Raw genomic sequence first — 22810 nt, forward strand, 5'->3', positions numbered from 1 at the left:
TGTTCCCGGCACGTTCAGCTTTAAAGGGAACCTATCACCCCGTTTTTTTCGGTATGAGATAAAAATACTGTTAAATAGGGCCTGAGCTGTGCATTACAATAGTGTAGTTTGTGGACCCCGATTCCCCACCTATGCTGCCGAAATACGTTACCAAAGTAGTCATTTTCGCCTGTCAATCAGGCTGGTCAGGTCGGATGGGCGTGGCTTCTTCCCCCAGATATTGCGTAGTTTTCCGTTGGTGGCGTAGTGGTGTGCGCATGTCCAACGTCCCCAATCCTGCACGGGGGGGTGAAAATAGCAGCGATGTCCGTTATTCCATTGGTGGTCGGTGGGCGCGGCCATCTTCCTTTGGCCGCGCATGCGCAGAAGCGGCGCTCTGCTGGCCGCGGCTTCAGGAAAATGGCCGCCGCGATCTTCATCTGCGCACGCGCGGCATCCCGCGGCCATTTTCCTGAAGCCGCGGCCAGCAGAGCGCCGCTTCTGCGCACGCGCGGCCAAAGGAAGATGGCCGCGCCCACCGACCACCAATGGAATAACGGACATCGCTGCTATTTTCACCCCCCCCGTGCAGGATTGGGGACCTTGGACATGCGCACACCACTACGCCACCAACGGAAAACTACGCAATATCTGGGGGAAGAAGCCACGCCCATCCGACCTGACCAGCCTGATTGACAGGCGAAAATGACTACTTTGGTAACGTATTTCGGCAGCATAGGTGGGGAATCGGGGTCCACAAACTACACTATTGTAATGCACAGCTCAGGCCCTATTTAACAGTATTTTTATCTCATACCGAAAAAAACGGGGTGATAGGTTCCCTTTAATGTGGTCTGTGATCATAAGTCAGCTGAGAGGAGCTCAGAAAGGACAGATAATGCCATCTTACCGTCCTGGTGGCTGACGGACGCTTTATTAATGGCCATTGCTTTTTAAAAAAAAAAAAAAGATTTGCCCTAACATCCTCCTCAAAAAAACCATTTCCCCTTTATTTCAGTTTTCTGTTCATGTGAGTGTTATTATTTTTTTCCGTTACATTTTTGGAAACTATCTGATAGAAAAAAAAGTGCATGTCGCTGTTTTTTTTGTTTTGTTTTTTTTTTAGGTGGGTCTTGAAGACATTCTCTCCAAACTAAGCACTGTCCAATAAAAAAGAAAAAAGTTTGACTCAGAAAAACTTTGCAAAACAAGAGCATTTTCTTAAAGAAGCACTTCTCACAGCATTCTCTTAATATATTGCAGTCATCATATTATACAGCGTTGTGTACTTACAATTGCTCATTTTGCCTTTCTACCCAGCGAATTCTTCTTTTCTCTGCTCTATGTAGAAACAGGAAGTCTCCTGTTCCTTCATTTATAATTCCCCTCTTCACCTCCTGACCCGTCTGTTCCATTCTCTCCCCTGCCAGGAACTTTTGCAGCGACTTTTGACTCATACAGGGAAAATTGACCTCCTGTTTCTGAGCATAGAGCTTAGAAGGATTCAGTTTTTAAACAGGTGATGTCATAGATGTAAAGAAAAACAGAAGAATTAATTGGGTAGAAAGGAAAAATGAGCAATTGTAAGTACTCAGTGCTCTATAATATGATGGCTGCAATATATTAAAAGGATCCACATTTTGATAGGAGGAGGAGGGCGGCTTCTTTTATGTTTGAAAAACGCGCTGATTTTGATGCCTCAAAAACTGTGAAAGTAGCTTTAGTCTGAGGTTTAAACAATGTATGATATGAGATTGTCTTATTCTTTGCTGTTGTACTATGACAATTGATTGTTAAAAGTTTTTAAGCTTATTGAAGTCTTCAGCAAACATAACATTAAATCCCAAATGTGTTTTATTTTTCAGCTGAGCTGGTGGTGGATAAGGCCATGGAGCTGAAATATATTGGAGGAGTTTATGGAGGCAACATTAAGCCCACACCGTTCTTGTGTTTGGCATTGAAAATGCTGCAGATCCAACCAGAAAAGGACATCATTGTGGAGTTCATAAAGAATGAAGACTTCAAGTGAGTAACAAGTAGCAAGAGTTCATTTAAAGGGTACCTCCATTTCCAGAACTTGGGACTGGCAGACACTTCTGTTTTTATATTTTGGGGGAACATAAACTTAGAGTGTAAAGCGATAATCATAGTGGTCTTAAAAAGTGTGAAATGGAGTGGATTCATTGGCCATGCAGCCTAGGGATAGGACAAACACTTTATATGTTGTATGTGTACATGTGGTAGTGATCTCCTGACTTGCAGAGACTACGTATTGGGTCTTATTCACTCACTACAGATTTAATCAATGTTTTGCATTAGCACTTTAAAGCCATTTTTCTCCTTCGCCTCATTGGGGGACACAGACCATGGGTGTATGCTGCTGCCACCAGGAGGCTGACACTAAGTATTACAAAGAAAGTTAGCTCCTCCCCTGCAGTATACACCCCTCTGCTGGCTCCCAGCTAACCAGTTCTTGCTTAGTGTCCGTAGGAGGCACACGGACGGGTCTGCTATTCAGACCCAAAGAACTCTTTTTTTCCGTTTTTTACTTTTTACTACGGTCGAATGGGGCGACGGATTCTTTCATGTTCCGATCTCCTCGAACCATCAACAGGCGAGCACGGGAGTTTTACCTCTCCGTATCCTCTCCTGCGACGTGGGAAGCCACTGCCTGAGCTGATTCTAGGGGCGACGGGCCCCTTCAAGGGCACCGATCTCCCCCCTCCCTTATCAGACGAGCACTGGAGTTTTACCTTCAGTATCCTCTTCTGCAGCCAGGCCTATTGCCGGACATTCAGCCCTGTCCACCAGGTTTTACCCTCGGCTGTACAGAGGCACCTTCCAGCGTGGCGTCCGAGCAGCCCCCACTGCATCACCACTGAAAAAGCGGATGATGGAAGGAGGCAGACGGTTCCTCTCCACCCCTCTTCTGCAGGGATGGTGGATGGAGGCTCCCCAACCCTGCATCGGCCTATCTACCCGGGCACAGCTCCTACCTGCAGCATCTGCCATGGTCCCCCTCCATATTGGGGTAAGTGCTCCGTGAGATTTGGGTGTTCCGACGGTCAGAGGAGGGCTCCATAGCGACTGGGTCCCCACAGAGCTTCGCGGCACTTTTCCCCTCAGTCTGCGGGTGCGCGCCGGCCGAAGCCATAACTTTAGTCCCCGGCTTCGGCCCTGTTTAGGCCGCAGCCCGGGAGGCCCCGCCCACCGCTTGCTCCCTTCTAGCGGCTCGGCCCCCCTATTCAGGCGCTTCTCGTTCCAGACGAGATCTCGGCGGCCATCTTCCTCCTCCTCCATTGCGGTCACTATTTCTTCTGGAGGGGGCTGCGGCCGGCGGTTTTTCAGCGCTGTAGTCAGCGCTATTCCAGTCGGGGGACTCAGAACCTGAGTAAGGTGAATCGGCCCCCAACCCCCCGCCCCCCCCCCCCCCCCCCCCCCCGGCACGCATCCCGGCAGCATTAGGGACTAGCTTTCCCTGTTTTTTTATATACTTAAGGCTGCAATTTTCTGGTGCTCCTGCACACTACAGAATGTATAGTACAGTATGCAGGCTTGCAAACGGAGAGCTGTGAGTTCCCAGCAACGAAGCTCTCATGACTAGTGTTGAGCGATACCGTCCGATACTTGAAAGTATCGGTATCGGAAAGTATCGGCCGATACCGGCAAAGTATCGGATCCAATCCGATACCGATACCCGATACCAATACAAGTCAATGGGACTCAAGTATCGGACGGTATCCCTGATGGTTCCCAGGGTCTGAAGGAGAGGAAACTCTCCTTCAGGCCCTGGGATCCATATAAATGTGTAAAAGAAAGAATTAAAATAAAAAATATCGCTATACTCACCTGTCCGACGCAGCCTGGACCTCAGCGAGGGAACCGGCAGCGTTGTTTGTTTAAAATTCGCGCTTTTACTTGGTTACGTGAAGTCCCGGCTTGTGATTGATCAGGGCGGCCATGTTGCCGGGACGCGGACCAATCACAGCAAGCCGTGACGAAATTACGTCACGGCTTGCTGTGATTGGTCCGCGTCCCGGCAACATGGCCGCCATTAACCAATCACAAGCCGTGACGTCACGGGAGGCTGGACACGCGCGCTTTTTAAAAAGCGCGCGTGTCCAGCCGCCAGTGACGTCCCGGCTTATGATTGGTCCGCGTCCCGGCAACATGGCGCCGTGACCAATCACAGCAAGCCGTGACGTAATTTCGTCACGGCTTGCTGTGATTGGTCCGCGTCCCGGCAACATGGCCGCCATTAACCAATCACAAGCCGTGACGTCACGGGAGGCTGGACACGCGCGCTTTTTAAAATGGGCGCGTGTCCAGCCTCCTGTGACGTCCCGGCTTGTGATTGGTTGCGCCGCGGTCAACCAATCACAAGCCGGGAGGCTGGACACGCGCCCATTTTAAAATGCGCGCGTGTCCAGCCTCCCGTGACGTCACGGCTTGTGATTGGTTGCGTCTCCCATGTGACTGCGACGCAACCAATCACAAAGCCGGGACGTAATTTTAAAATCCTTAAGGACCTGAAATTACGTCACGGCTTGCTGTGATTGGTTGCGTCGCCCATGTGACTGCGACGCAACCAATCACAACGCCGGAACGTAATTTTAAAATCCTGAAGGACCTGAAATTACGTCACGGCTTGCTGTGATTGGTTGCGTCCCGGCCACATGGTCGGCACGCAACCAATCACAAGCCGGGACTCACGTAAAGGAAAGAAAAGCGCGAATTTTAAACAAAGAACGCTGCCGCTTCCCTCGGTAAGGTGCAGGCTGCGTCGGAGAGGTGAGTATAGCAATATTTTTTATTTTAATTCTCTCTTTTTACACATTTTTACATTAATGTTGTTTCGATACCGATACCCGATATCACAAAAATATCGGATCTCGGTATCGGAATTCCGATACAGCAAGTATCGGCCGATACCCGATACTTGCAGTATCGGAATGCTCAACACTACTCATGACTCATTCCCTGGTGCCTCATTCCCTGGTGACTCATTCCCTGGTATTTGCTACTCTGCCTCGGTAGTCGCTGGGCCCATAGGTGCATCCCCAGCTTTCCATGCCTTTTTATTAAACCCAGGACCAGCATTCCCTGGTCTTAAGGGTCCCCTAGTTTTAAAAGGGTCACATCCCCAGCATTCTCTGCTCTGCCAGAAGCCGGTCTCTTTTTCCTTAGTACTTAATCAGGCCAGTATGCCCTGGTCTTAAAGGCACAGGGCCAGTAGGCACTGGTCTTAAAGGCACATGGCAAGTGTGCCCTCGTCTTAAAGACACATGACCAGCATCCCTGGTCTTAAAGGAGCATGACCAGCTTTTTTTGTTCTTAAAGGCACATTACCAGCTTTGCTGGTCTTTAAGGCACTTGTTCCTACATTCCTCTCATGACCAGTATTCCTGGTCTTAAAGGCACGTGACCAGCATGCCCTGGTCTTATAGACTCGTGACCAGTATTCCCTGGTCTTAAAGACACGTGTCCAGTATACCCTGGTCTTAAAAGCACATGACCAGTATGCCCTGGTCTTAAAGGCACGTGACCAGTATCCCCTGGTCTTAAATGCTATAATCAGTATGCCCCGGTCTTATAGGCACATGACTAGTACGTCCTGGTTTTTCAAGGCCATGACCAGTATGCCCTGGTCTTAAGGGCACGTGACCAGTATCCCCTGGTCTTAAACGCAATATCCAGTATGCCCTGGTCTTAAAGGCACATGACTAGTACGTCCTGGTTTTCTAGGCACATGACCAGTATGCCCTGGTCTTAAAGGCTCATGTCCAGTACGCCCTGGCTTTTAAAGGCACACGACCAGTATGCCCAGGTCTTTAAGGCACGTGACCATTATGCCCTGGACTTAAAGGCTCAGGACCAGTACGCCCTGGTCTTAAACGCAAATGACCAGCATACCCTGGTTTTAAGGGCACATGACCATTATCTCTTGGATTTCAGCATGCCCTGCTTTTAAAGGCACATGAACAGTATTTCATCTTACAAAAGGCACAAGACCAGTATTCCCTGGTCTTAAAGGCTCATGGCCAGTAACCCCTAGCCTTAAAAGCGCATGACCAGTATTTACTGGTCTTAAGGGCACATCATCTATCCTAAGCTGGTCACCCTAACTGAGCTCTGGAGCACTCACATGCTCCCTCTCCTACAATGGGAGCCGTCGGCTAGCAGGGGCCGCAAGTATTCTAGAAAAACGTACAGGTTCTAGAAAATCTCCATCAACATTTGACGGTGATGCACTGGAAGACCTCTAAGTAGGATACCATACCTGGTCGGAATTTTATGGGCGACGGGTCCCTTTAAGGGCTCCGATTTCCCCCCACACCTTCAACAGACGAGCACACGGAGTGTCGCCTCCATGTATCTTCTTCTGCATCCAGGTCTATCGCCACAACCTGCCCTGTCCACTCGGAAACCTCAATTCTGGGGATGTATTGAGGCACACATTTGTGGCGTCCCAACAAGGAGGTTTTTCCCCCCTTTGTATCAGATGCAAGAAAGTGGACGATTCCTCTCCACTTCCCTGTTAAGATATGGTGGTTCGAGGTTTTTTATTTTTTATTTTTATTTTTTCCTTATTTTCTTCTCTGCACGATGGCAGAGACCTGCTGGTTACAGTCCCGCATTCTGTCACTTGACAGACTCGCCGGGCAGAATTTCTTGCGGTATTCCTACCAGTATCCTGGCCGGTGTATCATCAATTAAGATTCCACAGACGGTCGGATAGCAGGTCTAGTTAGTTCCGTCCTGTGGTTTCGGGTTTAGCGCTCTACCCTTCCTTAGCCGCCACATAGGTTGCTTGACCAAAGGGAGAGAATGAAAGTCTCCGGGTCCCAGACCTTATCTACTTCGTTCCACAGTATAGCTGGCCAATCAAATCTTCTGAGCGGGAGACTAGCAAGGGATCGTATCTCTTCTTCAAGCTCAACCAGCAGTGGAAGCATTGGCCAGGACAGTCTAGATCTAAGGGATCTTGGTTCCAAAATGGAGGGAATGAAAAGTATCTCCATTTCTGGACCCCAAACTTCTAACAACCTTTGACAGGGCCCTCTCTTTTTTCGGATGGAGTTCCTCCGCTCAGCCACTACTTCAACAGAGAAACGTGGTTGTTTTCTGGCATCCATCGTCATCCGGGATTCTTCCCTCACATACCTATTTCTCCTCTCTACTATAATCTCTTCGCCTTTCCATTCGCGAACAGTATTTTCACGACCTGGCCCTTCTGCCTGGCTACCACACCAGAGTGGTCGCAAGGGTCATGACGGTTGTCATGCGCTTCCTGCACCTTAGAAACATGGTCGTCCTGCCCTACTCGGTCGACTCTCTAGCCGCTCTACAAGGACTACGCTAAGTCGTCTATATCACTTGCAATACCCTCTCTCTTGGGCTAGCAGCTAAACTTAGACAAGTTTTTTCCTCATTCCCAGCCCAGCAGATCCTCTTTGACGATGATCCTGCACAAGAAGGATGGTAATTCTCTCTCTCGAGTCAAGGTCGTGGCCCTTCAACACGGAGCTTGTGCACTTGATCACTCATTCCCTCGGTTCATTCAATTAGCTAGGAGGGTTCCGAGCAATAAGATGAAAACGGAAGTAGTTTTCTTTTGCTCCGCTCGTTTTCAGCAAGTCAATCAGGCTTTCAAAAGGTAGTTTCTAAGCTCCTTCCTCATCCAGAGCCTTCTTCTGGTCCAATGGTTATTAGGGATACCAATGCCCGTCTTCTTCTCCCGATCATTTCTCTGGGGATCTGAACAGTACGGCCAATCCCACAGCAGGCCCACTGCCCTTAGGCGGGTCAACCATCCGTCTTCAATTTGGATAATGCCACAGCTGTGCCATACGTCAATCATCTCGCAGGTACCCACAGTCAAGCGCCATGGCCGAGGTACCTCGCACTCTCTGATGGGCCGAGATCTATCATTCGGTGATCTCAACAGTACATGTCCCTGGAGTAGAACACTGGGCGGCTGACATATTCAGCTGTCAGGGTTTTCTCCTCAAGTGAGTGGGAACTTCACTCGGAAGTCTTCCTTCACATCTGCCTTCACTGGAGTACTCCAGATGTAGGTTGGATGGCGTCCAAGCTGAACGCCTATGTACTCCAGTTCATGGTTTGGCTGCAAGATCCAAGTCCATCGCAGTGCATACTCCGTTTCTTCCACGGTACCAATTTCCATAACTCCTCTTCCACTACGTCTGAGACCTTTTTGGAAGCGGAAAAGGCCCCCAGTGATCCTGGGAGACCCGCACTGACCATGTCAGGTTTTCTCGCTTGCGGTACTAGTATTTCTCCGTCTTATTTCGTCAAAATTGGAAATATGGACCTTCTCGCAGGGAGTTTCCACCTGTAGTTCTTCCCTACCGCGTACCGTTAGATCTGGGGGACCTTAATGGTCCTGGGGATCTTACAGTACACTCCTTTTTCGATCCAGAAAGACTTTACGATAAGGGAACGTCACTCCCCTTTCTTCTATGCGTTCTTGTCATCCTGATGAGTCTTCAGAGCTTCCCACTCTGTTCCTTTCAGTCTTTTTTCCTTATTACCATCTATGCATAGTTGCCCTCAAGCCATCCCATTCCCTCGTTGCCAAGGTGGTTTTGTATTCCCACTGTTGCAGGGGCATCGTCCTCTCATCTTTCGGCTCCAGTCCACACAACGGAATGGGTTCTCCATAATCTGGAAGAAGTGAGTGCTCCAAGTGGGTACGTATCGAGGACGGCGTCCTTCCAAAGGTTGGACACTTTGCTTGGGCTTCTCGATGGTAAGTAGGCTTCCCGATGGTCACAGGAAGGGTTTAGCCGGGTTCATCGGCCACGTTAGCCTGGTGGATTCTTTTCACCATCCAGGAGTCCTTCCGTGCTAGATGTCAGCCTATCTCCCTGTCTCAGGTCCGCATGCATTCTTGAAGCACTATAATTCACACACTTCCTCAGATGTGAGTCTGGGCAGGCGGACTTTGCAGGCCGCCTTGGCGCACTTGTAAGTAGCGGTTACACGGCCTGATCTGATGTTGTCCCCACCCAGGGACTGCTTTGGGACGTCCCATGGTCTGTGTCCCCCAATGAGGCGAAGGAGAAATAGGGATTTTTGTGTACTTACCGTAAAATCCTTTTCTCCGAGCCATTCATTGGGGGACACAGCTCCCTCCCTATTATTAGTTGTATTTGTTTTTATCATTTGATATGTTATACTCTCATATATAATGTGACATGCTATACGCTTATATGTTATTGATCTCCTACTGCTTTTGCACCGAACTGGTTAGCTGGGAGCCAGCAGAGGGGTGTATACTGCAGGGGAGGAGCTAACTTTCTTTGTAATACTTAGTGTCAGCCTCCTGGTGGCAGCAGCATACACCCATGGTCTGTGTCCCCCAATGAATGGCTCGGAGAAAAGGATTTTACGGTAAGTACACAAAAATCCCTTTTTTTTTTTTGGGGGGGGGGGGGCGCTATGGATGACTGATCAGATATCAAGTGTTGGAATAAGGATTCAAGGCGTTCTGCTGCAATCATTGGATGTGCCATAAATGTCTGATAGAAACTGGTCCGAGCTCTAGGACTTTCTAGAACAGGGGTCTCAAACTGCATTCCTCAAGGGCTGCGCACAGGTCAGGTTTTCCGGATTTCCTTGTATTGCACAGGTGATAATCACCTGCACAGATAATGATTCCAGCACCTTGTGCAATGCTAAGGAAATCTTGACATGCACAGTTTGCAGCCCTCAAGGAATACAGTTTGAGACCCCTGCTCTAGAAGAAGATCCCCTTTACGCTGTGATTGAAAGGGTTTTGTGGGCGGCCTGGTCACTGAATGTTTCTCCATCAGCTCTGGTGTCACAACTCAAGCAGTCTTCTGGCTGAGATCTTCTGATGTCATTCATGAGGGCTGGGGATGAGTTGAAGTTTGTTCACCTTAATCCCCTTCACCTGTGATAGCAGTATGAGGTGGAATTGAGTTACAAAGAAGCTTATAGCCTATGTGAGTAAAAGGTTTGGGGAAAATAAAGGTACAGCAGGGAGATAGAGGATTAAAAACTCCTAATAATGGTGGAGAAGTCTCGGAGCCCGAGGATATATAGTTTTCCTTCATATAAAAAGGCAGGAGCGGGGCTCTCTGGCTCCGTGCGGGCCGGCAGGAGCGGGGCTCTCTGGCTCCGTGCGGGCCGGCACGAGCAGGGCTCTCTGGCTCCGTGCGGGCCGGCAGGAGCGGGGCTCTCTGGCTCCGTGCGGGCCGGCACGAGCGGGGCTCTGGCTCCGTGCGGGCCGGCACGAGCGGGGCTCTCTGGCTCCGTGCGGGCCGGCACGAGCGGGGCTCTCTGGCTCCGTGCGGGCCGGCACGAGCGGGGCTCTCTGGCTCCGTGCGGGCCGGCACGAGCGGGGCTCTCTGGCTCCGTGCGGGCCGGCACGAGCGGGGCTCTCTGGCTCCGTGCGGGCCGGCACGAGCGGGGCTCTCTGGCTCCGTGCGGGCCGGCACGAGCGGGGCTCTCTGGCTCCGTGCGGGCCGGCACGAGCGGGGCTCTCTGGCTCCGTGCGGGCCGGCACGAGCGGGGCTCTCTGGCTCCGTGCGGGCCGGCACGAGCGGGGCTCTCTGGCTCCGTGCGGGCCGGCACGAGCGGGGCTCTCTGGCTCCGTGCGGGCCGGCACGAGCGGGGCTCTCTGGCTCCGTGCGGGCCGGCACAAGCGGGGCTCTCTGGCTCCGTGCTTGACTTTAACACTGGTGCTATCACTATCCTTCTTCGCAGATATGTGCGAGCATTGGGCGCTCTCTACATGCGACTGACTGGTACGGCCAGTGACTGCTACAAATATCTGGAGCCGCTGTATAACGATTACCGCAAGATCAAGACTCAGAATCGGAACGGGGGTAATTTTCTTGCAGTGTTTTTAGTTTAAATCTGTAGCTGTTGTACTGTCGATAATCGTCCATATGTGTAGTATAAAATCCGGATTTATGGTGTAGTACACTGTTGCCCATTCTAGTTTTCCTTATGGGATGAATGTGTGCACAATGTGTCTGTAGCCATTGTTTCTGTGTTGTGATGAAATGTATTATGAGTTCACAGTATAATATCGCTTGACATATTTTGCCTACAACAGTAGTTAGTGGGGAGAGGATAGTCAGTCAATTTTGACATGACTTTCTATCTTTATCAATGCTTTCTTCAACAAGCCTGAATCCTTTGCACAGTTATAGCACCAACAGATACCATTCTGTCACCACTAGAGGGAGCTGACTGCATTTAGATTGAGCTAAAAAATGCAGTATGTAGTGAGGGCCCCCTAGTAGTGACAGATTTGTATTTCATTGTGTCAATACAGGAAGCTTTGTGGAAAACCAGTGTGCAGTGTGTAAATCCTTTATCTGAGCGACAAGAAAACATACAAAACATCAGAGCTAATGCTGCACCCCTTCTTAGTGTAAAAGATAGCAGAAGGTAGCGGTTATATGGAGAGGGGAGAAAGCATCTTGGGGACGGCAGAGAAACCAGGCTGTGGAAAAGGATGAAGGCCCATGAAGAGGCAGCATAGAAGTTCAGCGGATATATGGGCTAATGAAGACTGCAATATACACGGCGCTCACATCCAGCCTGTATTACAGGGAGGGACACTCTCTCATAAAATATATCTGAAACTTGGATCAGGCTGCAAACTGCATATCGGGGGGCTATAAAAGTGAATGAATGCTGTCAGCTGCTTATTTCTTTTTATGAGATCACATACAAGCATATGTATGGAGGGGAGGGGTGACAGGGTGAGTGTTAAAGGGGTTGTCTGATGCTAAAAAGCATAAAAGGTCTTGAACCAATAAACAGACACCTCCGCGAATCCACCAGAGGTCTGTACAGCTAGTCCACGCAATGTATATTCAATTTACAAGGCACCAGGACCAGAAAACAGTCGATAACTGACTCTTCTAGTCACGTGCAGCCATTCAGAGGCTTTCGTGTCCCAATCTTCCATCTTTGGTTGTAATAGTTGCATGAAGCGCGACATTGTGTCTTAGTAGTGTGAGACGGACAATTCTCAGAGGGATGATGATCTATTTTCTATCATTTGGCCTAGAATTTGAGCTGATGCATGTAGATGAATTCATAGACGAGCTCCTCCACAGCGAACGCCTCTGTGACGTCATCTTACCTCGCTTACAGGTATTTATCCATTACTTCTTGGACCGTGTATGTCTGTACTGCAGGGGCTGCTTCTGTTTTTCATTCTCATGTTTTCATTCCCTTGTTTTACTCATTAATGTGGGATGATTGTAAATGATCTTGGATTGTTCTCTGGCTGTAATGCGTTTTCTAATGCAGCTGTTTCAAAAACCGCATATGAATAGCCAAGAATAATGGCTGACCATGTATAAGCATAGCACTGAACCTGTATCACGCGGGCAGCACTTAATGTGCTCCATCATCATGCTTACAGGAGAGTCATCCCCGGGGTCCTGTATACATCCCCTGGGCTGACTGCAGAGGGGTCTCCCAGTCCCTGATCAGGTCATTAGGTCCGATCGAATGGATAAATCCATTTTAAACCCTTCATGACAAGACAATGTATTTGTTTTGGGGCTTTAAGGTTTTTTGTTTTTTTTAAGTTATCCTAATTTTTCTAGAGCCAGAACTTTTATTTTTTTCTATTATCCCAGCCATATGCAGGCTTGAGTTTTGCAGGACAAGTTGTAATTTTGAGTGATATCATTCACTTTACCACATGATGTACTGGGAAAAAAATAGTGCAATTTTGGTATTTTTTTTCGATAGTTCATTTTCTTTATCGCTTCATTGGGGGACACTGGTAACCATGGGTGTATGCTGCCACTAGGAGGCTGACACTATGCAAAAAAAGTTAGCTCCTCCTCAGCAGTGTACACCCCACCGATCGGCACAAAGCTCATCAGTTTTAGCTTGGTGTCAGTAGGAGGCAGACCTGGATCTGATCCCAGATCCGTCTTTTTCTCCGTAGGTCACCTTGTTGTGTTTATTACTCCTCCCTTTGTATTTCAGGTTCTTCTCTTCAGGGTAACTGAGTGTAATATCTCACTTTGTTTTCCCAAATTAAGCGACTGAGAGAACAGTGTGGTGCCGTCCACATCGTACCCTCCCTGGTCTGCGGAGCAGGACTTTGCACCCTGACACTTGAAGTGTCTCAGGGCAGTTTGTGCCCTCCTTGGGAAGGAGGGCACCTTTTCCCAGGGTCCTCTCTCCTCACCTGGGGTCTCCTGATGCTATCCATCCTCTGGATGGAGATTGAGTCGGGACTTCGACCAGAGCAGGTACTGTCCCTCTTTCTCAGCATTCCTGCTTAAAGGAGGAGGAGCACCCAGCTCATCTCCTCTTTACAGCCCGAGATTTCCAGCCCACCGAAAACTACATATAGTCCCCGGCTTTCTAAGGCCTCCACCCTTTGTTCATCTCCGACTCTTGCACGGAAGCCAGTCAGCGCGAGGGGTTGCACGCACGCTTTCTTTCCTATGGGAGCGCTTGTTTCTTTGCATGACTGCCTTGTTCACGCCCCCTCATGCGCACCAGGCAGTCAGCGCCCGAGCACTATCCCTCCTATGGGAGCTCTTGTTTCAATTTCCACAGCCCGCCCCTTCCTTCTCCTTCAGGGGTGTTACATCTCCAGCCGCAGCTCCATGCCGTCATTTTCTGCATTACCTGCTTCTTAATACTAAATAAAAGGCATCCAGACCGCTCAGACTAGGTTCACCGCATCCAGCCAAGATTGGTTAGGCTCTGTCCAGACTGTGGGTTTTTTTTTTCTTCCTACGCATAGCCCACCCCCGCAGCCCCAGAACTACACATATGCCCAGACCTAGGGAGTCTCCCTTCCATCCTTTCCCCACTGTCATTCATTACGCCTGTGCCCTCTGCAAAAAGTGGCCCACAGGTCAGCCCTCGGATTACTGCCCAAATTGCATCAAGCAGACCTCACTGGAGCCCCCCTTTCTCGGAGTGGGCTGTTGCTATTTCTTAATCAGTATCTGAACTAACCAAGGTGTCCCAGTCCCTGGTGCAGGTTGTTGAACATTTACCTAACCTTTCAGCCGCCACCAGTGCTCCGATCGTTTCTCAGAACAAATCGCCGTCACCCGCCCGTCTCCCTCCACATCCTTCAGGATGCCCTCGGTATCCCACTCCTCCTTCCCTGAGGTGGCCCCAGGATCCGACCTTGATATCGAGTCAGAATCTGATCCTGACACTGACCAAACTTCTAAACTCCAGGATATGATCGACAGTCTCATATCTGCCATCAATCAGACCCTCTATATTAAGGAGGAGGAGTGTTTTCCTCCGGATCACTGTCTCATTCAAAAGGTAAAGCAGCCCCCGCCCGGGTGTTTTCCACCACACGTGAGAGCACCTGGAAAAGCGTATCCCAGGTAGAAAGCAGTTGAATATTTTATATGCTCTTGCTCTCTCAAATGGGTAGAATCACCGGCCTTGGACCCGCCAGTCTCACACCTGTCTGCTAAAATGGTCCTGTCAGTCCCTGATGGTTCCTCTCTCAAGGATTCCACTGACAGACAGATTGAGGCCTTAGTCAAGTCCGCCTTTGAGGCTGCTGGGGCCGTTCTCTCTGTCCCGCCTTCACATCCACATAGATAGCCAAGTCTGTTTCCGCCTGGAGAAGACTCCTTTGGCAGGGCATCTTATCAGCGGCCTCGCCCAACGAATTTGCCCATGCAGGTAAATATCTACTCGCTGCGTCTCTTTATGTCGCCAGCTGTTCCGCCCGTGTTACTAGCAATATTGTGGCCATATGCAGAATTCCAAAAAGTCCATTACCAGTCTTCCCTTCCAAGAATCACGACTATTTGAGTCTAAACTGGACCAGTTCATCTGACGCCATCGGTGGTGATTGTACCTCTCTTTCTCAGCCTAAGCCTAAACATTCATTCACCAGGAGATGCTCTCTTCAGTTTCGTCCTTTTTGCATTTCTCATCCCCTGGGACCTCCTCTCAGCAAGACCGGTTTACTGCTCAGCTCGAGAGGACTAAGCAGCTCTCCTTTCCTCGTTCTTGATCCTACAACCAGTTCCTTCATTCCTGCCTAAGGTAGTCTCTCCATTCCATATCAACGACGACATTGTCTCTCCTTCCTTCTGCCTGTCCTCTGTCCTTTCCCTGGAAAAGTCTCCACAAGCTGGATCTAGTCAGATACTTACATCTGTACCTCTCAAGGACAGCATCCTTCAGACTTTTAGATGCCTTGTTTGACATTCCTGAAGGTTGTTGTGAGGGACTCCCTGCCTCCAAGTCTATTGCCCGCTGGATCCACTTGGCTATACTGGAGTTAAGAATAGACTATACCCTCCTTGAGTGAGGGCTCACTCCTCCTGTGCAGTGGGGGCCTCTTGGACCATTCGCCACCAGGCCTCTGCAACTGAAATTTGCAAGGCTGCTACCTGGTCATCCCTTTATACTTTCACAAGATTCTACAAGGTACATACCTACACCTCGGCTGATGCCGGACTAGGTAGAAGGGTGCCGCAAGCAGCGGTCGCCCGACTTGATTTGAGCACGATAGTCTGTTCCCTCCCTTAGGACTGCTTTAGGACGTCCCATGGGTACCGATGTACCCCAATGAAGTGATTAAAGAAGGATTTTTGGTTACTCACCGTAAAATTTATTTCTTGGAGCCTTCATTGGTGGACACAGCACCCACCCTTGTTTCGTGCCTTGGTTGGGCCTAGTTATAGTTATTTGTTGTTACTTCTCCTACTGCTTTTCACTAACTGAGGTGCTTTGTGCCGGTTGGTGGATGTATACTGCTGAGAAAGAGCTGACTTTTTTTGCCTCGTGACAGCAGCAGCACACACCAATGGTTGCCTGTCCCCCAATGAAGGCTTCAAGAAACAAATTTTATGGTGAGTACCAAAAATCTTTTTTTTTTTTTCCTTTTTCAGTACAGAATTTAACCATAAAAGTTAACTAATTTTATACATCGAGTGTTAACCCCTTCCTGACACTTGACACACTGTCACGTCATATGTTATGTTCCCAGAAACTGAGCTTGCATCATTGCTGGCAGATAATGGGTGCCACACAGCCTGGATCTGCTTCTAATTGCAGCGGCTGCAGCTGGGAACCACTTGAATTCTGCTGTCAATCGCTAAATGAAGCAGAGCATGTGCACCTCTACTCTTTATTCTCTATGGGACTGTCGGCGATGGCAGAGTACAGCCATTCTCCTTTTATATTTTGCAGACATTAATGATCATTTGCCTCCATTTTTAGGGTCCATTTTTAACACTATAAATTACATTTTAATTCTCATTAGAAACGCTATGTGCTCGAGGAAACTGAGCAGCTGGATCCTCGTGTCAGCGCTTTGGAGGAAGATATGGATGACGTTGAGTCTAGCGAGGAAGATGATGACGACGACGAAAAGGTATGTGAGACACGATGCTGGTAATGAAGAAATGCAAGATTAAAATATTAACTTTACACCCAAGTTTTTATCAGTTCATAGTCTGGGAATACATCTATCAGGATGTGATTGTCCAAGGCTGAAAAGTGCTGCAAAAGATGTTTGGTGGGAAAATACATTTGAGCTATATAAGTGGTTGCTGAGTTGTTATATAAGTTTATCAGTAAGCAGCTTTTTTTTTTTTTTATTTATTTTTTTTAATGCCTCTTTTGGCTTTAGGGCAGAGATCCTACTCCAGATCATCACAGACGAAGCTACAGAGACCTAGACAGACCAAGGAGATCTCCTTCACCCCGATACAGGAGGAGCCGCAGCCGTTCTCCAAGAAGGTAATGCAAAGCAGATCATTGATTGGTAATGGTTGGATATTGAGCCACAAAGTAGATTCTACAAAGAGGAACCTTAAAAAGATATTGAATATTTTTTTTATTTTTTTTCAGGAGAAGCCGTTCCCCTAAGAGAAGAAGGTACATTCGGAACGGCATGATTCTTTCCATTGCAAGATTGTAGAAATAGCTAAATGGCCCAGGACTCAAAAGTTCATAGGCCTAAATAAGAATGTATTTTCCTTTAGCACATGAATGATCCTCCCCTAAAAGAAAAAAATATATCTTATATACCCACACGAACAAGCCGGGATAGTATGTAATTTGTCTTTCTCTACCCTACAGAGAACGGCACCGAAGCAAGAGTCCAAGGAGACACCGCAGCAGATCAAGAGAGAGACGACATCGATCAAAATCTAAATCTCCAGGTTTATTATTTTTATTTTTAATCTTTATGTAAGGAATCACCTAGGGAGTGTTCACACGTGATGGAGTGAATCAATTTAGATTTGTTGCAGATTTCAATATCTGAATTGTAAAGGATGAAATCCAAAGTAAAATCTGCAGAAATAATGGATGTTGCTTATTGAAATATCCGCTGGTCTATTTCCACATAGAAATGATTTGCTGTATGGTTTCTGCTCTTGAAAAAAAATTACTTAAGAAATTAAGGTTGTTTTTTTTTAAATCTTATCAACAGGGCATCATCGAAGTCACAGACACAGAAGCCACTCAAAATCTCCAGAGAGGTAAATGGGACAAGTGTAGTCCAGTGATGGGCAACCTTTTGAGCTCGGTGTGTCAAAATTCGCCAAAAAACCGAGCATAACTTGGGTGGTGTCACCTTGATAAAAAAACATAATTTTGCGACATGTATAGTTTAAATAACAAATATGTATAATTAGAATTAACTTACCTGCTTAGTGACTTCTTTGTTCATCTGTCAGTTGGTTTCTTTTGTTGGTCTTGCTATTATTTAACTTGTGTGGGGTGCCGTGAACTAAGATAAGTGAGGGGGAGGGGGAATTCTTCCAGTGATGGCGAACCTGTGGCACTCCAGCTGTTGCAAAACTACAATTCCCATCATGTCTTTACAGCCAAAGCCTTTGCTTTGAATGGCCAGCCATGATGGGAATTGTAGTTTTGCAACAGCTGGACTGCCACAGGTTCGCCATCACTGATGCCTCCCTCTCACTTATCTCAGTAATGGCCAATGACACCCCACAGTTCACTGGATGATGGTTGCTGTAGTAGTCACAGGGCCTGAGTCCAGACAGCTATCACAGGGCCTGAGTCCAGACAGCTATCACAGGGCCTGAGTCCAGACAGCTATCACAGGGCCTGAGTCCAGACAGCTATCACAGGGCCTGAGTCCAGACAGCTATCACAGGGCCTGAGTCCAGACAGCTATCACAGGGCCTGAGTCCAGACAGCTATCACAGGGCCTGAGTCCAGACAGCTATCACAGGGCCTGAGTCCAGACAGCTATCACAGGGCCTGAGTCCAGACAGCTATCACAGGGCCTGAGTCCAGACAGCTATCACAGGGCCTGAGTCCAGACAGCTATCACAGGGCCTGAGTCCAGACAGCTATCACAGGGCCTGAGTCCAGACAGCTATCACAGGGCCTGAGTCCAGACAGCTATCACAGGGCCTGAGTCCAGACAGCTATCACAGGGCCTGAGTCCAGACAGCTATCACAGGGCCTGAGTCCAGACAGCTATCACAGGGCCTGAGTCCAGACAGCTATCACAGGGCCTGAGTCCAGACAGCTATCACAGGGCCTGAGTCCAGACAGCTATCACAGGGCCTGAGTCCAGACAGCTATCACAGGGCCTGAGTCCAGACAGCTATCACAGGGCCTGAGTCCAGACAGCTATCACAGGGCCTGAGTCCAGACAGCTATCACAGGGCCTGAGTCCAGACAGCTATCACAGGGCCTGAGTCCAGACAGCTATCACAGGGCCTGAGTCCAGACAGCTATCACAGGGCCTGAGTCCAGACAGCTATCACAGGGCCTGAGTCCAGACAGCTATCACAGGGCCTGAGTCCAGACAGCTATCACAGGGCCTGAGTCCAGACAGCTATCACAGGGCCTGAGTCCAGACAGCTATCACAGGGCCTGAGTCCAGACAGCTATCACAGGGCCTGAGTCCAGACAGCTATCACAGGGCCTGAGTCCAGACAGCTATCACAGGGCCTGAGTCCAGACAGCTATCACAGGGCCTGAGTCCAGACAGCTATCACAGGGCCTGAGTCCAGACAGCTATCACAGGGCCTGAGTCCAGACAGCTATCACAGGGCCTGAGTCCAGACAGCTATCACAGGGCCTGAGTCCAGACAGCTATCACAGGGCCTGAGTCCAGACAGCTATCACAGGGCCTGAGTCCAGACAGCTATCACAGGGCCTGAGTCCAGACAGCTATCACAGGGCCTGAGTCCAGACAGCTATCACAGGGCCTGAGTCCAGACAGCTATCACAGGGCCTGAGTCCAGACAGCTATCACAGGGCCTGAGTCCAGACAGCTATCACAGGGCCTGAGTCCAGACAGCTATCACAGGGCCTGAGTCCAGACAGCTATCACAGGGCCTGAGTCCAGACAGCTATCACAGGGCCTGAGTCCAGACAGCTATCACAGGGCCTGAGTCCAGACAGCTATCACAGGGCCTGAGTCCAGACAGCTATCACAGGGCCTGAGTCCAGACAGCTATCACAGGGCCTGAGTCCAGACAGCTATCACAGGGCCTGAGTCCAGACAGCTATCACAGGGCCTGAGTCCAGACAGCTATCACAGGGCCTGAGTCCAGACAGCTATCACAGGGCCTGAGTCCAGACAGCTATCACAGGGCCTGAGTCCAGACAGCTATCACAGGGCCTGAGTCCAGACAGCTATCACAGGGCCTGAGTCCAGACAGCTATCACAGGGCCTGAGTCCAGACAGCTATCACAGGGCCTGAGTCCAGACAGCTATCACAGGGCCTGAGTCCAGACAGCTATCACAGGGCCTGAGTCCAGACAGCTATCACAGGGCCTGAGTCCAGACAGCTATCACAGGGCCTGAGTCCAGACAGCTATCACAGGGCCTGAGTCCAGACAGCTATCACAGGGCCTGAGTCCAGACAGCTATCACAGGGCCTGAGTCCAGACAGCTATCACAGGGCCTGAGTCCAGACAGCTATCACAGGGCCTGAGTCCAGACAGCTATCACAGGGCCTGAGTCCAGACAGCTATCACAGGGCCTGAGTCCAGACAGCTATCACAGGGCCTGAGTCCAGACAGCTATCACAGGGCCTGAGTCCAGACAGCTATCACAGGGCCTGAGTCCAGACAGCTATCACAGGGCCTGAGTCCAGACAGCTATCACAGGGCCTGAGTCCAGACAGCTATCACAGGGCCTGAGTCCAGACAGCTATCACAGGGCCTGAGTCCAGACAGCTATCACAGGGCCTGAGTCCAGACAGCTATCACAGGGCCTGAGTCCAGACAGCTATCACAGGGCCTGAGTCCAGACAGCTATCACAGGGCCTGAGTCCAGACAGCTATCACAGGGCCTGAGTCCAGACAGCTATCACAGGGCCTGAGTCCAGACAGCTATCACAGGGCCTGAGTCCAGACAGCTATCACAGGGCCTGAGTCCAGACAGCTATCACAGGGCCTGAGTCCAGACAGCTATCACAGGGCCTGAGTCCAGACAGCTATCACAGGGCCTGAGTCCAGACAGCTATCACAGGGCCTGAGTCCAGACAGCTATCACAGGGCCTGAGTCCAGACAGCTATCACAGGGCCTGAGTCCAGACAGCTATCACAGGGCCTGAGTCCAGACAGCTATCACAGGGCCTGAGTCCAGACAGCTATCACAGGGCCTGAGTCCAGACAGCTATCACAGGGCCTGAGTCCAGACAGCTATCACAGGGCCTGAGTCCAGACAGCTATCACAGGGCCTGAGTCCAGACAGCTATCACAGGGCCTGAGTCCAGACAGCTATCACAGGGCCTGAGTCCAGACAGCTATCACAGGGCCTGAGTCCAGACAGCTATCACAGGGCCTGAGTCCAGACAGCTATCACAGGGCCTGAGTCCAGACAGCTATCACAGGGCCTGAGTCCAGACAGCTATCACAGGGCCTGAGTCCAGACAGCTATCACAGGGCCTGAGTCCAGACAGCTATCACAGGGCCTGAGTCCAGACAGCTATCACAGGGCCTGAGTCCAGACAGCTATCACAGGGCCTGAGTCCAGACAGCTATCACAGGGCCTGAGTCCAGACAGCTATCACAGGGCCTGAGTCCAGACAGCTATCACAGGGCCTGAGTCCAGACAGCTATCACAGGGCCTGAGTCCAGACAGCTATCACCTCAGGCCTCAGAAGTGCAGCCTGGGACTTCTGGTCGGCGCAGCAGGGAGCAGCGCAATGTCGCCCAAACAACACAGATCCGACGCAGAGGCCTGGGACTTCCGGGAGCTGCGCCTGGCCTACCGGAAGACCCAGGCCTAGACGCTCTGCACCGGAGCTCTGTTGTTTGGACCCACAGACCTCCTGCATGGCATCCGATCCGATAAAAAATCGGATCGGATGCCATTGTTTAGTATTCCGATACCGCAAGTATCGGGTATCGGCCGATATTTGCTGTATCGGAATTCCGATACCGAGATCCGATACTTTTGTGGTATCGGTATCGAAACAACATTAATGTGTGTAAAATAAAGAATTAAAATAAAAAATATTGCTATACTCACCTGTCCGACGCAGCCTGGACGTCCGCGAGGGAACCGGCAGCGTTGTTTGCTTAAAAATCGCGGTTTTCCTTCCTTACTTGAAGTCCCGGCTTGTGATTGGTTGCGTGCCGCCCATGTGACCGAGACGCGACCAATCACAGCAAGCCGTGACGTAATTTTAGGTCCTTCAGGATTTTAAAATTACGTTCCGGCGTTGTGATTGGTTGCGTGCGGTCACATGGGCGACGCAACCAATCACAACGCCGGAACGTAATTTTAAAATCCTGAAGGACCTAAAATTACGTCACGGCTTGCTGTGATTGGTCGCGTCTCGGTCACATGGGCGGCACGCAACCAATCACAAGCCGGGACTTCAAGGAAGGAAGGAAAACCGCGATTTTTAAGCAAACAACGCTGCCGGTTCCCTCGCGGACGTCCAGGCTGCGTCGGAGAGGTGAGTATAGCAATATTTTTTATTTTAATTCTTTATTTTACATATTAATATGGTTCCCAGGGCCTGAAGGAGAGTTTCCTCTCCTTCAGACCCTGGGAAAGAAGCAATTTCTATGGGGCCGCGGCCGGCGTGTCACTGAAAATGACTACGCGTGTCAGCACTGACACGCGTGTCATAGGTTCGCCATCACTGGTGTAGTCTATCCTAATATCGACTAATTCTGATCGGATGCTGCTTCTTTCCGAGCAAATAATTTTAGACGGTTGCTCAGCTGTGAAATAAGACAAAATATACATGGTGCTCGGTTTGTCAGGGGTCTTTGATCCACAGTGGCTCTAGAGAAACCTGTGACATGCCAATTTAAACATGGATTTGCTGTTCCCGTGACCAATTTCAGGATTTTTAATAGAGAAATGAATATTTTTGGTAAATTTAAGTTTAATGTGGTTTTCTTTTTTGATAATTCGGCCATCACAGCTGGAGAATCTTGCGACCAGGACCACTCAGTAACACACAGGTTGATTTTTCAATGTTTTCTTGTGTTTTTCCGTAGGTCAAAGAAGAGTCACAAAAAAAGCAGACGTGGGAATGAGTGACCAAAGGACATTGGAATCGCATTGTTCTATTATCCAGGACTTTTTGTATATACTAGAAGCCTATCCTTATGTCAAATGTCATTCATTCATTCAATTGTTTTCTTAAGGAATTTTTAATAAAAAATTGTTTTCACTGTTCCATAAATTGTACAGTTGTCATCAATGCAGGAGGTGAGAAGAGATCTAACTACCAGTGTGGCTGAGTCTCCGAAGCAAGCACCGCTGTGCTCTAAGCCTTCAGCGTCCATATGTCCTAAAAAGTCGTATAGACAAGAAGATGCCCCTTTAAAAAAAATG

General features: G+C 49.4%; 1 protein-coding gene across 1 annotated transcript in view; it reads left to right on the forward strand.

Moving 5' to 3' along the window:
• PRPF38A (pre-mRNA processing factor 38A) overlaps positions 1 to 22651 on the forward strand; it is a 23229-nt gene extending 578 nt beyond the window's left edge. The window contains exons 2-10 of the mRNA XM_077277877.1: positions 1845 to 2004; positions 10735 to 10856; positions 12056 to 12141; positions 16274 to 16384; positions 16643 to 16752; positions 16864 to 16890; positions 17095 to 17177; positions 17450 to 17498; positions 22471 to 22651. Coding sequence (XP_077133992.1) covers positions 1845 to 2004; positions 10735 to 10856; positions 12056 to 12141; positions 16274 to 16384; positions 16643 to 16752; positions 16864 to 16890; positions 17095 to 17177; positions 17450 to 17498; positions 22471 to 22513 — 791 coding nt within the window. The 3' untranslated portion in view covers positions 22514 to 22651. The remainder of the gene's footprint in view (positions 1 to 1844; positions 2005 to 10734; positions 10857 to 12055; positions 12142 to 16273; positions 16385 to 16642; positions 16753 to 16863; positions 16891 to 17094; positions 17178 to 17449; positions 17499 to 22470) is intronic.
• The last annotated feature ends 159 nt before the right edge of the window (positions 22652 to 22810 follow it).

Source organism: Ranitomeya variabilis, chromosome 8 (assembly GCF_051348905.1).
Source record: "Ranitomeya variabilis isolate aRanVar5 chromosome 8, aRanVar5.hap1, whole genome shotgun sequence".
Classification (NCBI taxonomy): domain Eukaryota; kingdom Metazoa; phylum Chordata; class Amphibia; order Anura; family Dendrobatidae; genus Ranitomeya; species Ranitomeya variabilis.